The sequence below is a fragment of the Melanotaenia boesemani genome, chromosome 5 (assembly GCF_017639745.1).
Source record: "Melanotaenia boesemani isolate fMelBoe1 chromosome 5, fMelBoe1.pri, whole genome shotgun sequence".
Lineage (NCBI taxonomy): Eukaryota > Metazoa > Chordata > Actinopteri > Atheriniformes > Melanotaeniidae > Melanotaenia > Melanotaenia boesemani.
This window is the reverse complement of record NC_055686.1, coordinates 35748097-35762618: the sequence shown is the minus strand read 5'-3', so window position 1 is coordinate 35762618 and position 14522 is coordinate 35748097. Positions and strand designations below refer to the sequence as shown.

At 40.7% G+C, this 14522-nt stretch overlaps 1 protein-coding gene across 2 annotated transcripts in view; it reads left to right on the top strand.

Annotated features, from left to right (window-relative positions):
• Window positions 1–14522, top strand: part of alox12 (arachidonate 12-lipoxygenase) — a 27674-nt gene extending 13152 nt beyond the window's left edge. For both annotated transcript variants that reach the window (XM_041984840.1, XM_041984839.1), the window contains exons 8-15: window positions 82–225; window positions 2328–2531; window positions 6670–6756; window positions 8758–8927; window positions 10906–11027; window positions 11206–11306; window positions 11395–11565; window positions 14153–14522. In XM_041984840.1, coding sequence (XP_041840774.1) covers window positions 82–225; window positions 2328–2531; window positions 6670–6756; window positions 8758–8927; window positions 10906–11027; window positions 11206–11306; window positions 11395–11565; window positions 14153–14332 — 1179 coding nt within the window. In that variant the 3' untranslated portion in view covers window positions 14333–14522. The remainder of the gene's footprint in view (window positions 1–81; window positions 226–2327; window positions 2532–6669; window positions 6757–8757; window positions 8928–10905; window positions 11028–11205; window positions 11307–11394; window positions 11566–14152) is intronic.

The following is a 14522-nucleotide window of genomic DNA, read 5'->3' as shown; positions in this document are numbered from 1 at the left end:
AGGGATTTTTGACACATTCTAGTCAAACTCACTGTCCTGTGTCCTTATGTCTGCTTGGTTTTCTGGATCTCTACTGGCCAGGCAGGAAATATATACTTGTTAGACTATGCCATCATGGACGGGATTCCCACCAACACTATCAAGGGTAAACCCCAGTACGTTGCTGCTCCACTGTGTCTCCTGTACCAGCACCCAGACAATGGACTCATACCTATCGCCATACAGGTAAGTCACTCACACCATTTATGCCCCAAAACATAAACAGAAATACTCAATGAATCAACTGACAGCAGAAAGTTTGTCACTGAGAAAAAAGGTTAATCTTTCAGTGTCTCACTCTAAACCTTCAGTAGATCAACTATAAATAGTAACTCTAATAAAAAGGTCATATTGTTATCCAGGCCAGTTTATATAGTCAAATCTGTAGGGGTTTGTTCAAATGTAAACCACAGAAAAAGGCCAAAATTATAGCTAAAACCAAGTTGTATTTGATAATGGCTGACGTCCTGTTGGATTTAACCTGCAGGTCCAAGAGGTTGTTCTGTAGGTCTTTACATGTTGCACATGTAAGGCGATTGTCATGTTGTAAACATGACATGTTTCTTCTTTATCAGGCCTTGTTCAGGACCACTACTGATCAATAATGGAGCCAGAGTGTCCCTTACTTTCTGAAGGGCTTGTTTTCTAATTACTGAATAAAAAGCATAAAAAATATTGATCAATTGATTAATAACAGCTGAATTAAAACCTGGGACTAATGGAATAATTAATGATAAATGAACAAAGTTTTGTGAAACAGAGAACCTGAATATTCAATAAAGCTGTGGCTGATCAGTACCATTGATTTTTTTAATCTACAGGCGAAAAAGGTGGGAGTCTGCAAAATGTATATAAAGCCAGAATCTCATCAACCCATATTTTATTCCCAACAGAGCATGAACAACATAGCCGTTGTTGATACTGAAGCATTTTACCATTTCAAGGGAAAATAATGGCTCATTTTAAATCTGATGGCAGCAACACATCTGTACAAGGTTGGATCAGGGACAACAAAAGGCTGGAAAAGTAACTGAAACAAATCAAAAACAACTTGACAACTAAATAGTTTAACTGGCAACAGGTCAGTAACATGACTGGGTATATAAGGAGCACTTCAGAGAGGCAGAGTCTCTCAGATGTGAAGATGGATAGAGATTCACTAGTCATACATACATGCATGTGAATATATCATTTAACCATATATTTAACTTTTGCTCTGTTCATATACGAAGGACTGTGAAATGCATTATTCTCCTTAGCGTCAATCAAGCCTTCCGGCCCTCCTTCTTCAGCACCCTCTGCTTTTCCCATCATCCTCAGTGGCAGCAGAAGTCTTTCATGTTGTTGGGGGTTGGCGTTTGTTTGGCAGCAGTGGGCTCCCACCTTGTCTTTGGTTAGGAAGTACAGCAGGGCGTTGAGCCATGCACTGAATGAAGCTAAAGGCCTGGTGATCTTGTAGCAAATCTATCTAATCTATCTATCATCTATAAAACATAATATGGATTGATGAGATTCTGTTTTTTTTTTTTTTTTTTTTAGATTTTTAACAGAGACCAAATGTTTGGAACTGATGTTATAAAACTACCTGCGGAAGAAGAAGAAAAAAAAAAAAAAAAACAGGAATACTGAAAATAAGTTAAGTTGTATGCTCTGTTGAGGAACAAGATAGGATGAAGACCATAGATAAGACTAGTGATATCCCAGCAGTGACTTCATACCTCTAGTGGGAGCTTTATCTATCCTGACACAGCCTCCTGCTATGCTAATGTAGCCACTGCTGGTAACTCACTAGTCTTAGGCCCTGTTTACACCACAGCGATAAGACAGTAAAACGCAAAGGTTTGGTTGCGTACTGGCCTCTTGTTTACACGTAAATTAGTATTTATGCCGTTAGCAAAGACGCATAATTTACTTGTGCCACATAACTAGCAGTTTACACGTAACGCTTCTGTTGTGTTTTGCAGTCTTATGAGGATGCGATGCACACCTGCGTGTGTCGTTGCAAAGTTTCACTGCCCACTCGAGGCCTGGCATGTGCACTACATTGTTTCTGGTCCACTTTGTGTTTTCTCCAGCACGGATATAATTTTCATTCTGCTGTTTATATTTTCTTTGTTTGGTTGTTGTTGTTTTTTTGTTTTTTTGTTTGTTTGTTTGTTTTTTCAAAAATGCAAAAGTAAAATATTTGCGTTTTGCTTGGAAACATTGTCATGTAAATGTGGCCCTATTTTTGGCCAGTTTTAGGCTCCATATCCCCGCAGTAGTCTGAAGATCTTTCTTGTCCTCAGCTCGATCAGACCCCAGGCTTGGATGCTCCCATATTCCTGCCCAGTGACCCACATCTGGCTTGGCTGCTGGCTAAGATGTGGGTACGTCACTCTGAGTTCCAAATTTTCCAGATCCTGTCTCACCTGCTGAGGACTCACCTGGTGGTAGAGGTGATGTCTGTCGCTACTCTGAGACAGCTGCCTGCTGTACATCCCATTTATAAGGTAAATGTCCTCATACTTTGGATTCTGTAACAGAAAAGCACAGCTGTCTCTGGTCTTTAAACACATCAATCCAACCATGTTATAGAGAATACACTGTGTGCACAATTAATAGGCAAGTGATTATTTTGAACATATCATTTCCAGGCATATTCGTCAACTCCAGCTGTATAAACTTGAGTCCTTATTGAATTTAAGCATATCAGGTGATGTGAATTTGTTTAACAAGAGAAGTGGTGATCTAAGGAGATCAAAATCCTATATTAAGGTGTGCATAATTAGTAGGCAGCTTCTTTTCCTCACACAAAATGGGACAAAAAAGAGATTGAACTGACTCTGAAAGGTCAAAAATTGTGAAAAGTCTTTCAGAGGGATGCAGCACTCCTGAAATTGCCTAAATATTGGGGTGTGAGCACAGAACCATCAAACATTTTGTTGCAAATAGTCAACAGTGTCGCAAGAAAGGTGTTGAGGAAAAAAAGCGGAAAATAAAATGCAAAAGATTTGAGAAGAATCAAACATGAAGCTACCAAGAATCCATTGTCCTCCAGCACAGTCAGAACTGAAACCTACCTGAGTGTCCAGAAGTACAAGGTGTTCAGTGCTCAGAGACATGGCCAAGGAAAGGAAGGCTGTAACCTGACCACCACTGAACAAGACATGTTGAAACAAGACTGGGCCAAGAAATATCCAAAGACAGATTTTTCAAAGGTTTTATGGACTGATGAGATGAGAGTGACTCTTCATGGACCAGATGGATGGGCCTGTGGCTGGATCAGTAATAGGCAAAGCACTCCACTTCAACTCAGATGCCAGCAAGGTGGAGGTGGGGTACTGGTATGGGCTAGTTTTGTTAGCTAGTTGGACCTTTTCAGGTTGAAAATGGACTCAAAATGACTTGTTGATGGACGTGTTGATGGAGTACTGCTTTCCCCTTCTGAGCCGCCGGATGGTGGACCAGAGTCTTCTCAAAGCCGTTTGGAAGTCTCCATGGCCTCTCCAAACTCCTCCCATGCCCGAGTTTTTGCCTTAGCCAATGCTGAAGGGGAATTCTGCTTAGCCCGCCGATGCCCACCAGTTGTCTCTGGAGTCTCACAGGCCAAAAAGGCCCACTAGGACGCCTTCTTCATCTTGACAGCATCCCTTACTGCTGGTGTCCACCAACGAGTTCAGGGATTACCGCCACGACAGACACCGACAACCTTACGGCCACAGCTTCAGCTGGCCACCTCAACAATAGAGGCACTGCAGGAGATGGGAGCTGAGACTCTTACTGACAGGGGACTCCGCCAGATGTTCCCAGCAGACCCTCACAACACGCTTGGGTCTGCTAGGCCTGACCAGCATCCTCCCCCACCTTCTGAGCCAACTTGCCACCAGGTGGTGATCAGTTGACAGCTCTGACCCTCTCTTCACCCGAGTGTCCAAGACATGCGGCCACAAGTCCGACGACGCGACTACAAAGACGATCATCGAACTGCGACCTAGAGTGTCCTGGTGCCAAGTGCACATATGGACACTCTTATGCTGGAACAAGGTGTTGGTTATGGACAATCCATGATGAGCACAAAAGTCCAATAACAAAACGCCCCTCCAGGTCTCACTGTCATTGCCCACGTGAGCATTGAAGTCCCCCAGCAGAACGAGAGAGTCCCCGGAAGGAGTGCTCTCCAACACCCCCTCCAAGGATTCCAAAAAGGGTGGGTACTCTGAACTGCTGTTTGGTGCATAAGCACAAACAACAGTCAGGACCCGTCCCACCACCCGAAGGAAGGCTAACTTCTCGTCCACCAGGATAAACCCCAATGTACAGGCTCCAAGTTGGGGGGAAATGAGCATGCCCACACGTGCTGTGCACCTCTCACCAGGAGCAACTCCTCACCTTCGGCCGCTGCCCAGCTCACACTACACCCGATCCCTATGGTAATTCGACATAATTATGGGCGTGTCCTTTGGATTGATAGGTATTCAATATCTGTGGCAAGAAGGGAGAGTGCAGCACAACCACGTTTTTTAGCCAGCTAACAGTGCGCCTTAGCTTTAGCCCGCCTACCTCCGTTAGCTGGTTAGCTACCATTAGTTCTAGGGTTAGCTTGGTAAGCTCTTAGCTACAGGCAGCTCGGAGTTTGATAGGGTTCAATTATCCACCTTCACAGTATCCCCCTCAGCTCCACCTCTTTGCCCATTTTTGGATTTTATGGTAATGACAACACACGTGACACTGCCAAAATGGCGACGGTGGGAAACTCCCAATGAGCTTCAATTCAGCTTTTCAGAAACCTATGGCTGACATCACAGAGTCTCCGTCCAGCTTTCATATACAGTCAGTAGTCCTTCCTTTGCATTCATCTTACCCACAATGCCACAGGTCATGCTGTTTGCTAAACTACTCATTACCCATTACACTCAGCATAGAGCAGTAGTTGTCAGCCTTTCGGTTGCGATCGACTGACTTTCCCTTTAGCTCTTAAAAAATTAAAAGAAAAATTAATTACAAAACATTACATCAATGATTTTGTCGGTTTGTAATATTTTTTCTTTGTTTTGCTTTGTGTTTTAACAAACTCTACGTGTTCTTTATTTTGTTTTATTAAGGATCATGTACAATTTCAAACATAACTGTTTCTATTTGATGCACAGTACCAGAGTTAGCCTTGGTACTGTCACAGACACAAACACACCCTTCCAATAAAAGACTGAATTTATATTTTTTAAAATGTTTCCTCAAATCCCCATGCAATACTTCACAATAATAGTTATAGTATATGGAACAATCAGTGAGTTATAGAAAATAAAAAGGGTTTTTACTTTGTTCAGTATTTCAGTAGATTTTGACATGTGATTTTCAGTTTAATTTATTGTCAACAACAACTCCTGAAAATTTTATTTCTTGAAAGGGGCAATAAGCTCAAATTCATCATTTCTAGATTAAAGGAATTAAAAATGAGCCATGCGAAGGACTAGAGGTGTACTTTCATCTGGAGTATAGTGTGACTTCACAAACCGTCTCGTGTTAATCTCCAGCCCTGTTTTTACAAGCCGCCGGTTTGGCCGTGCATTTATGTATGTTCATGTGAAATGATGCCTCTTCTCTCCTCTTTGCTTTTGCAAATTTTTTAAGGGTACTAGCGTTTTCCAAAAACGGCCTATTTCGTGTTTCCAAAGTGAATAGATCATTTATTGGCAGCAAACTACAGTGGCCCTGAAAGTGTCACAGCAATACAAAAGCCACAACAATCCACAATTAGCCACAACACAACAGCTGCAATGGAAGCTGCACCACTCTTTCTTTTTTTTCCTCAGAATTTACACTACATGAAGGGGGTAACAGCAAAAGTTACACCACAGGAAGTGAGCAGAGACAGAAGTTGCTACCTCTAAGAGGCAGTAACTCTTTCTTTTACATCACAGTTAACAACATTTATAATAGTGCATACCGAAATTAATAAATATAATTTGCCATCAGTGTTTTACTCACTGCTAGAGCTTTTCCCCAAAAAGTTCTTGCTTTTCATCTATTACATGTGGTGTGAATTAAAACAAAAACACCGTAATTTCCATTGCAGCTTTTGTGTTGTGTCATCAGGAAATAAGATACACCTCAACAACTGGGAAACGAAATGTAAATTATTAATAAATACTATAAACTAAAAGGACCAAGTAGAGAACCCTGTAGCTCCCCCACATGGTACCTTCAAGAACTCTTAATCAGTTTTATTGTGATATCTGTCCTCTAAATAACTCTGTAACCAGTCATGTGCAACTCATTAATTTACTGACTGTGTGAAATACTTTCTGTAAACCTACATATATTTTCTTCTATCTACTGCATCAGTAATCTGTTCAGTGCCAGTGAAGTGTCCAGTTTTTACTGAAACCCTATTTTTGTTCACAAAATATATGGTGATTATCAATGAAGTCATTTAACTGCTTGGTAATTTATTTTTCAAATATTATGTTAAATTGAAGTAACAATGATATAAGCCTATAATTCATCAAATGTTTATCACCAGTTTTATGAGAGGGAATGACTTTTCTATTTGTAATTTTCCTGGATAATTAATTTAGTTAAACATATAACAGATGGAAGTTTGACATAATCGAGTTATAGTCTCAAGTTTTCTTTGTCTTCCTGCTGCAGCTGCTGTATCCTCATCTACGGTACACACTGGAGATCAACTGTAGGGGGCGTACTCAGCTCATCTCTGCTAATGGCATATTCAAACGGGTTAGTAAACCAGAAACACATTATGAATGATTACTAATCATTTATTTATTTAACAGGTTATCAGGTCATTTCCAAACTATCTGGCGTCCATCATTCTACAGAAAGAAAAATTATTCACATGTAGAAAACATTCAAGGAAGCTGGCAATATTCTAGGAGTGGAGGTCCCAGCAAGTTCTGAACCCAAGAAAAAAAAATAGTAGCCACATCTTAGACTCTCCAGGCCTCAATCAACATGTTTGAGACCTGCAGGAGAAAGCCTCTTCTCTCTAAAAACAACATGGCAGCACAGCTTAGGTTGGCAAAGCCAAACCACAACGAACAAACCACAAGACGTCTAGAACAATGTCCTCTGGACAGATCAGACCAAAGAGGAGATATTTGGTCAGAATGCAGAAAAAGAACAAACAGCATGTCAGCCAGGGCTGGACTGGGACAAAAAGTCAGGCCAGGAATCATACTCCAGGCTACCCCAACTGACGTACTGCATGCATATGCTCACACTTGTCTGCACATACAGGTTAAGTCATCACCAAAGCTCGTTATTCCATAAAGACCAACATTCAGAAGAAAATATCAGCCACCAGTCCAGTTCTTTTTTCTCCCCTACCTTCGCCAAAAAGGCTCAATACAACAGCCACAACAGGACAACTGTTGGAAATCCATTTTTTTGAATCAGGTCTTGAAGTACAGAAATGTCCAATACCTGCAGGACAGCAGCCCTCGAGGACCAGAGAAGGTGATCCCTGATCTAGGTCCAGGAAATTCAATATAAAACCTCCTGCATATCCAAGGTTGGAATATTCAGTAACTTTTCTGTTTGGGCTGATGAAAAATATAACCGTGTTTCAACAAACCACAGAACTATTTACAACAGAAGAAAGAAGTTTTTACAGCAGGTAGTACCAGGGACATTATTACAGGTAAACACAGGAGCCATGGAGAATCTCAGCTAGATGTTAGGATGTTAGGATTAAAGTGAAATTGTTTTCATTATTCCAAAAATAAAAACTGTTATTGTCACATTGCCCAGCAGCCATCATTTGTCATGAAGTCCTCTGGAGTATTCTAGAGTCAGATGTGAGTGCATCTGTCTGACAGTTAAAGCTTGGTTGAAACTGTCTCATGCTACAGGACAATGATCCCAAACACAGCAGATGATTAACAACAGAATGGCTGAAAAAGAAAAATTCAATTACGTTCCATTCAGCTTTATTTATATGGCGGCAATTCACAACAGTGTCATCTCAGGACACTTTACAGATAAATCAGATTGAGCCAATTCATTGTGATCCAATCAGTATTCATACAAGCCAATTCAGAAAAATAATAGCTTAGCTAAGGAACCCAACGGACTGCATCAAAATCATACCTTCAATCAATTTAGTCCCCCATCCTGAACGATGCAGGTGGCTCAGGAAAACAAAAAGGAAAGGTAGGGAAGGGAAAGGAAAGGAAAGGAAAGGAAAGGAAAGGAAAGGAAAGGAAAGGAAAGGAAAGGAAAGGAAAAAACTCCTTTTAACAGGAAGGAAAACCTCCAGCAGAACCAACTCAATGTGTTGACATGGTCCAATCAAAGTTTGACACCATCTGGACCTGCAGCCTGTTCTGGTTCAGAATTGCTTCTTCACCCGACTTCAGGAGACAGAGAGACTATAGGAGGAGGAAGAGGAGGTCTCAGTATGGTGGAAAGAACTGTGGAGCAAAACCATGAGAGAGGCTGATAATGCCATCCAGAAACCATTACTGCAACATCCCGCCGCTGGAGGGGCTTCTAGAAGCTGCTGGATCATGAAGAGAAACCAGATTTTATCAGATTCTGACTTTTGTGTATATGTCATGCTTTGGTGTTTGTAAAGTTTGTAAAGGATCAGATGATTTTTGTCACCCTAAGATGTCAAACTTCAGCCATTGTTTTATGATCGTGTCAAGCTGTAGAATGTAAACATGTCTGTTCTCTACAACTCATCCTCGCTGTGTAAATGGTCATGGTTGTGTGTAGGTCGTGTCAACTGGTGGTGAAGGCCTGCTGGTTCTGGCTCAGAGGGAATACAAGTTATTGACCTACCGCTCCCTCCAGCCTCTCTGTGACTTCAGTGACAGAGGAGTTTCCCAGCTTCCAAACTACTTCTACAGGGAACACAGTCTGATGCTGTGGGAAGCCATTTACAGGTAGCCGGCATGATTTTCATTTACCATCCCACATTTAAAGAAATGATGTTCAGCATGTGGCTGGTGGAATTAATACAGGCATTTACATCAGACTTGCTTTAAATCCCCCGTCCACTTCATTAGGTCCACCTTTTAGTACTGGGTTGATGTGATTACAGGGAAAGATAAAAAACAAAAAAATTAAAAAGCAAAAAAAAAAATTAAAATTAAAATTAAAATTAAAGGAATATCACATTATACAGAAAATAAAAATTCTGTGCAAAGGATCTTATAACTATTGATTGGGTGAACACAAAAAACCCTGCAGATTAGAATGAATGAATGAATGAATGAATGAATGAATGAATGAATGAATTCATTTATTCATTCATTCATTCATTTTCTGTACTGCTGAGTCCAGTTCAGGGTCGTGGGGAGGATGGAGCCTAACCCAGCAGCTAGCAGGCGAGAGGCAGGTAAACCCTGGACAGGTCACCAGTCCATCAGTCCATTATACTGAACTATTTCATGTTAATTTAAGTTGAATGTTTGACCCATAAGCTGAAGACACTCAATAATTGGTGGGGTGGGAATATTTTAAAGAAAAATATAAATTGGACCTTTACTACACAGTTTCCACAATGGAAAATTGATGGATGGATCTGAATTATAATGAAACTCAAGCATTTTAAACAGAGTAGATGTCCTCACCTCTGGTATAAATAGTTGAGAATGATCATGGTGTTGGGATCAGATCAGTGCTTTAAGTGGAACAAAATGAGTGGTGGTACTCCCTTAATGACTTGCTGTCAGTTTGTCATACAGTACAAATATGGGACAAAAACATGGGTGATACTTATATGTGCATCTATAAATCGATCTATAGATCAATAGTTTTATTGCATAGAAATGACAAATAACAAACTAACAAAGCAAGTTCTAAATCAAATACACATTTGCCAAATTCAAAGTGCCATGGAGACACTTTTATTACCTTCAAGCCACATGGCATTAAAATGGACATTAAAAATAAAACTAAGAAGTAAATACATAAAGTAAAAGCTCCTTAAAAACATAAAGAAGTGATAAGTCCCATTTAGACTTATTTAGTTTATTAACAGACTTATTTAACGGTATATTACTTTACAGTTTTTCTCTGTGAAATATTTTTTCTTAGGATTAGGCCTGGCCCATGCCACTTTAGCAATATATCTTATCTTTTATCTGAAAATAATCTTCAAAAACTCAAATGCTGACCAGCTACACACTGTCAGCCTAAACCGTTGAAAGTCAAATTGGTAATCAGATAATATGAATTGTAATACAGAAATGTGTGAAATTCAAAATGGCCTGAAACTTGAGGGCAACAAAAACAAGCCCATCACACAGCAGGGGTAGAAATATAGATGGAAAGGAGATGGCAACGGCTGAAAGAAAAAGCAAAAATAAGCAGGAAAACATTAGCTACGAATATGAGGAAATTTTTAGTACTTTAAATAATTGTACATACACTATAATGTTAAAAATTTGTTCTTACACTTTAAAACAGTAGTGTGCATCTAAGAAATAAGACAGCGGTGAGGATTTACATTAGAATGAAGACATCAGCTTACTTAAAAAAGGCTCCAGCAAGTCTTGGGCTCTTCTTTGCTTGATTGGTTTGGTGCTTCACAAGCCTTCTCATCAGCAGATCTCCTTCCCTTCACTAGTGCGGCGTGACGTCGTACAGCAAGCGTTGTGCATCAAAACAAAATATTTCTTTTGAGGCAACTTTTTTTCTTTTAAATAACCAAATACAAGCTGTAAACTGTGGTGAGGTCGGAGGAGGGTATACTGACTGCTGAGGAACACCGATAAAAGTCCCGGTATGCATTGTATGCTGTAAAACAAAGTCCCGGTATGCTAAGGATAACATCTGAAAGTGTTTTGATCCTTCCGGTGAAGTTCTGTAAAGATTCAGCTCTGTGTGAACTGGACTGATCTGGACTGTTTCCTTTAGTTATGTCTCGGACATGGTGAACCTGCATTATCAGACTGACCAGGATGTGCAGGAGGACCCGGAGCTCCAGGCCTGGATCGAAGACATATCCCTGGAAGGCTTTACAGAGCTTCCCAGTTTTGGTCAGTTCAGAATATCCTGGAATTTTCCCACTGAAAACTGTCACACATGATGTTTTTCTGTGACAAATGAGCTGCAGGAAAGATCATTTTAGACCATTTAAAAAAAAAAAAAGTCGTCATTTTAGATCATTTTAGGTAATTGTAGATCATTTTGTTGTTGTGCTGTTTCCTGTTTCAGGTTTGGCCAGTAAGCTCAGCAGCAGAGAGGAGATGTGCACGTTGCTGGCCGTGACCATCTTCACCAGCACCGCTCAGCACGCCGCCACCAACAACGGGCAGGTGTGTCCGTCTGCACTGTCAGTCTGATACTGCATTGTCTGCTTCACTGCACACAAGAACTTTCAGCACTGTCCTTCTCCCTGTTCAGTTTGATTGGTGTGCCTGGGTTCCCAACACCCCGTGCACCATGAGACTCCCCCCACCGTCAGACAAGGATGCTGTTACCATGGAGATGATCATGGCCACCCTTCCTGATGTCAGCCAGTCCTGTGTGCAGATGGCCATCACCTGGCATCTGGGCCGAGCCCAGCCTGACGCTGTGAGTCCGTTTGTTTGGTTTCTGACCTCCGTCAGAATATGACAGAGAATTTAAGGAATGTTTCAGAAAAGGGCCTTTTCTAATTTTAATTTAATGTTTTTTATTTAATAATCAACCATAACAATAATAATTACATTAATATTAAGAATGATAAAAACATCTTTGTACAATTTTTTAGTTTATTTTCAATTTTCTTTTTATTTGCTTTTTCAAAATTTCTTAAACAACAAAGAGATCAAGAGTAGAATAAAATCAAAAATTAAAAGAAAAACAAAGACAAGCTCTTACACATGCTGGTCGTGACCATCTTCACCAGCACCGCTCAACCCGCCGCTACCAACAACGGGCAGGCGCGTCCATCGAAACTGTCTTGTTTATGAAACAAAATAATAAAACAGCCAATCAGCTCAGTCCATGGTCCCTTTCGTGAAGTCCAAGCCGGCCTTGTCATACCGGGAGGGTGTCAGAGGCCCATAAGCAGTCGCCATATCCTCAAGAAGACGTCCCCCTTGTCTTTAAAGATGAACAATTGTTGTTCCAGTCTAAAAGTTTAATTCAAAATTTGTTTAAACCGAATAAATGATCAGGGTCCCGGCTGATCCCAGTTGAGTAAGATACATTTCTTTGCTACATAGGGTATTATGCTGATTCTCTTCATATTTGTAGGATGCAGAGTCTTGTCCAGTTCTGTACCAAAAAGATAGGGTGTTGACATGCGTAGCAAACCCAGAGTTTCCTCAACTTTGACAGTCAAATTGTTTACAGCCTTCCAGAAATGCTTTAATTTTCTCCATTCCCCCCAAAAATATGCATAGTTGATCCTATACATGTTTTCCAGTGATGGCAAATGTGGGATCATCTTTTTGTTTTAAACCTAAATCAGTGACTTAATGTTGACTTCTGGACACGTGAAGTAAAGAAAATGACTGATGCTTCTGAACATGAGGTTTGGTAAACTAAGGCTATGTTCACACTGCAGGTCTTAACGCTCGAACCGATTTCTTTCCGAAATTTGATTTTTTTGTGTTTGTGTGGTCATTCACATTATTATTTCAATGCAACCTTCATCACAGTTAAGTGTGAACAGTACATGGCGGTAAGTAACACGCATGCGCAGAAGAACGCACGACATCACGCAGTGCGTAGTCTTTATGGAAGTAAATATGGATGCTTCATATGTTTGTGTAACATGTACTTGGACAGTTGGAACCAACAAAAAAATATGCCCAATTCATGAATGAAATTATTCAGTATTGTCATGATTTGGTATTCCTTCTTCCACTGGTACAGAATTGTGCTGTTTGTCTCACTTCTCTAATGTCAAAGTCGGATGAAACACGACCATTCAGACTGAAGTCGCTTCGACACAGATTGGATATGTATCCGATCTAGGACGTGGGTTGGATTTTTAAAAATCAAATTTATGTCATTAAAAATTCCGGTATGAGTCACATATGTGCAGACCTGTGCACCTCGACCTGAACCTAGACCTGGCCAAGTGCAGCAATCCCAGATCATAGACTGCCCCCACAGGCTTGTAGAATAGGATGATGGCTGCATCACTTCATCTGCCTCTCTTCTTACCCTGATGCTCCCATCGCATAGGAACAGGGTAAATCTGGACTCATCAGACTACCTTTTTTCTAACCTTCTTTCATCTTTATGCCCCCTTGCATCCTAGAATCCCCTTTTTCTGATTGCCCTCACATCTAAGTGGTTTTCTTAAGGCCCCATAGCTGTTTATTCCCAATCCCTTGAGTTCCTTTTACGTTGTTTTGTGTGAAAATGTTCTTATGTTCATTATTAAACATAGCCCTGAGCAGGGGCTACACTGGGGCTTTCTGGGGAGGGCATGCACACGCATGCAGCGCACCAAAAAAACCTCCTGCTACTATTACATGCAGCTTATTTAATCAGAAAAAGGGATGGAGAGTTCTTTACCAACTTCAAGAAGAAGCATATCAGATGGTCGTTGTGTGGACGATCGAGGCACAAAACAAACAATGCTTCTGTCCAAGGTGCTGAAGGAAACAGAACCTGTCACCCGTGTGATTTGGAGGATTTATTTAATTAAATTAAATAAATGATTTAAAAAAAACACACATTTGGAACCTAATGCAAAGTTAAATGGAAGCTGAAAGTGAACAAATTTTCGGGCTTTTCAGGGGAGCTGAGCTCCCTTTAACTCTATTCGAAGACAGGCCTGCATCCGAGTTGACCAAATAATTAAGTCATCATTCAAGATCTTTTTCTGTCCTCCTGGAAGATGATGGTTCCCCACTATCCTTCAGATTTTTAATGTGTTGGACTGTTCTTACTTCATTTTAGTAGTTTTAGCATCCTCTTAGATGTTTGATCTGCTTGATGCCAATAATCTGATCTTTCTTAAACAGACTAACATGTTTTCCACAACCACAGAATTTATCTTCCCACATGGTTGTTTATGAAATGAGAAGCTACTCATTGCTTTAGTTGCAAAATTATCCAATTATGCCCCCCCCCCCCCCCCCCCCCCCCCCCTTTTTTTTTCCCAAAGTGGAATGTTTTGTGTTTCCATTCCCAGCTGTTCCCCATTTTCTCTGTCCAGATTCCTTTGGGCCAGTACCCAGAGGAGCACTTCACTGAGCGGGAGGCCCAGGAGGTGATTGACAGGTTCAGACAGAAGCTAAAGGAGATTGAGGACCATATCCTGAACCAGAATGCAGGTGTAGACCTGCAGTATCTTTTCCTCCTGCCCAGCCGCATTGAAAACAGCATCACTATATAGAAGCATATCCTGGATTTAATTCTGGACCTCCACCCAGACCAACAGAAAACCTGACAGCTGGACTTGAGCTCAGCAGCAGTTTGTTGATGGAAAATGATGTTTGAAATTTCTGAGATGTACCCTCCTGTTTGTTTTACTTATACTTATGCTTTACTTTTCTTATATAATGTACTTAGTGTACTCTTTGTCA